Genomic DNA, 908 nt, shown 5'->3' with positions numbered 1-908 from the left:
GATCTCGTCGTCCTCTACAAAAAAGGTCGTATACAATTTTTCCGTATGTCCAACGGTTTGAGAGTTATTGGCCAAAAACGAAAATTTGGAAGAAATTGAAGGGGTACCCCTTGGAAAAATCTCGGAAAAATCGAAAATTTTTTGTTGTTGTTTATTATTAGCAATGTTCTTCCGACGTCTGATTTTCTTTTAAAAAATGAGTTTCTAAAGTGCATAAACTTTTGGGATTGATTGTATAGCCAATACATCCTTAAATCTGTCTCTGTCCAAGTCGTTTGCTCACGAAACAAATTTCATTTTTCTAGACGGTTGGACAACGGACGATCTGGTTTTCTTATGGAAGGAGGGCGATCCTGTCCAAGTCGTCAAAAACTTACACCTACCACGGTTCACGTTGGAAAAATTCCTCACGGATTATTGCAACAGCAAGACAAACACCGGTTAGTGATCAGATCCATTACGTTTAACTAGACTCTAATTAACAGAAGCTATTTAATAAACTAATCTGCTCGCAGGAGAGTACAGCTGCTTGAAAGTGGACTTGCTGTTCAAGAGGGAATTCAGTTACTATCTTATCCAAATCTACATCCCCTGCTGCATGCTTGTTATTGTCTCCTGGGTATCATTCTGGCTCGATCAAAGTGCTGTACCGGCTCGAGTTTCGTTAGGTAATCTCGCGACTAACTCACAATTATATCTAGCCAGTTGAGAAACTCTGACCAATAGTTTGCGAAATGAAAAGTGATCAAATCTGACAAATGAAACATCCACGATCCATTGAACTTGATAAATCGAAGACTAGTTTATTAGTACGTACGACAATGTGAATCAGGACTTTCTCAACTAATGAAAAACTGTAGAAGGCATTTTAATTTAAGGGGCCTTACCAGTGTGACCGCCAAAAATTT

At 38.7% G+C, this 908-nt stretch overlaps 1 protein-coding gene across 1 annotated transcript in view; it reads left to right on the top strand.

The window, feature by feature from the left end:
• GluClalpha (glycine receptor alpha 1) overlaps positions 1 to 908 on the top strand; it is a 30,964-nt gene that overhangs the window by 21,309 nt on the left and 8,747 nt on the right. Inside the window, 2 exon segments of the mRNA XM_026815834.1 lie at positions 306 to 440; positions 516 to 668. Of these exon segments, the coding sequence (XP_026671635.1) occupies positions 306 to 440; positions 516 to 668 (288 nt within the window).

Source organism: Ceratina calcarata, unplaced genomic scaffold (assembly GCF_001652005.2).
Source record: "Ceratina calcarata isolate Rehan_Ccalc_2016 unplaced genomic scaffold, ASM165200v1 scaffold48.2, whole genome shotgun sequence".
Classification (NCBI taxonomy): Eukaryota; Metazoa; Arthropoda; class Insecta; order Hymenoptera; family Apidae; genus Ceratina; species Ceratina calcarata.
This window is presented reverse-complemented; position numbering and strand designations above follow the sequence as displayed.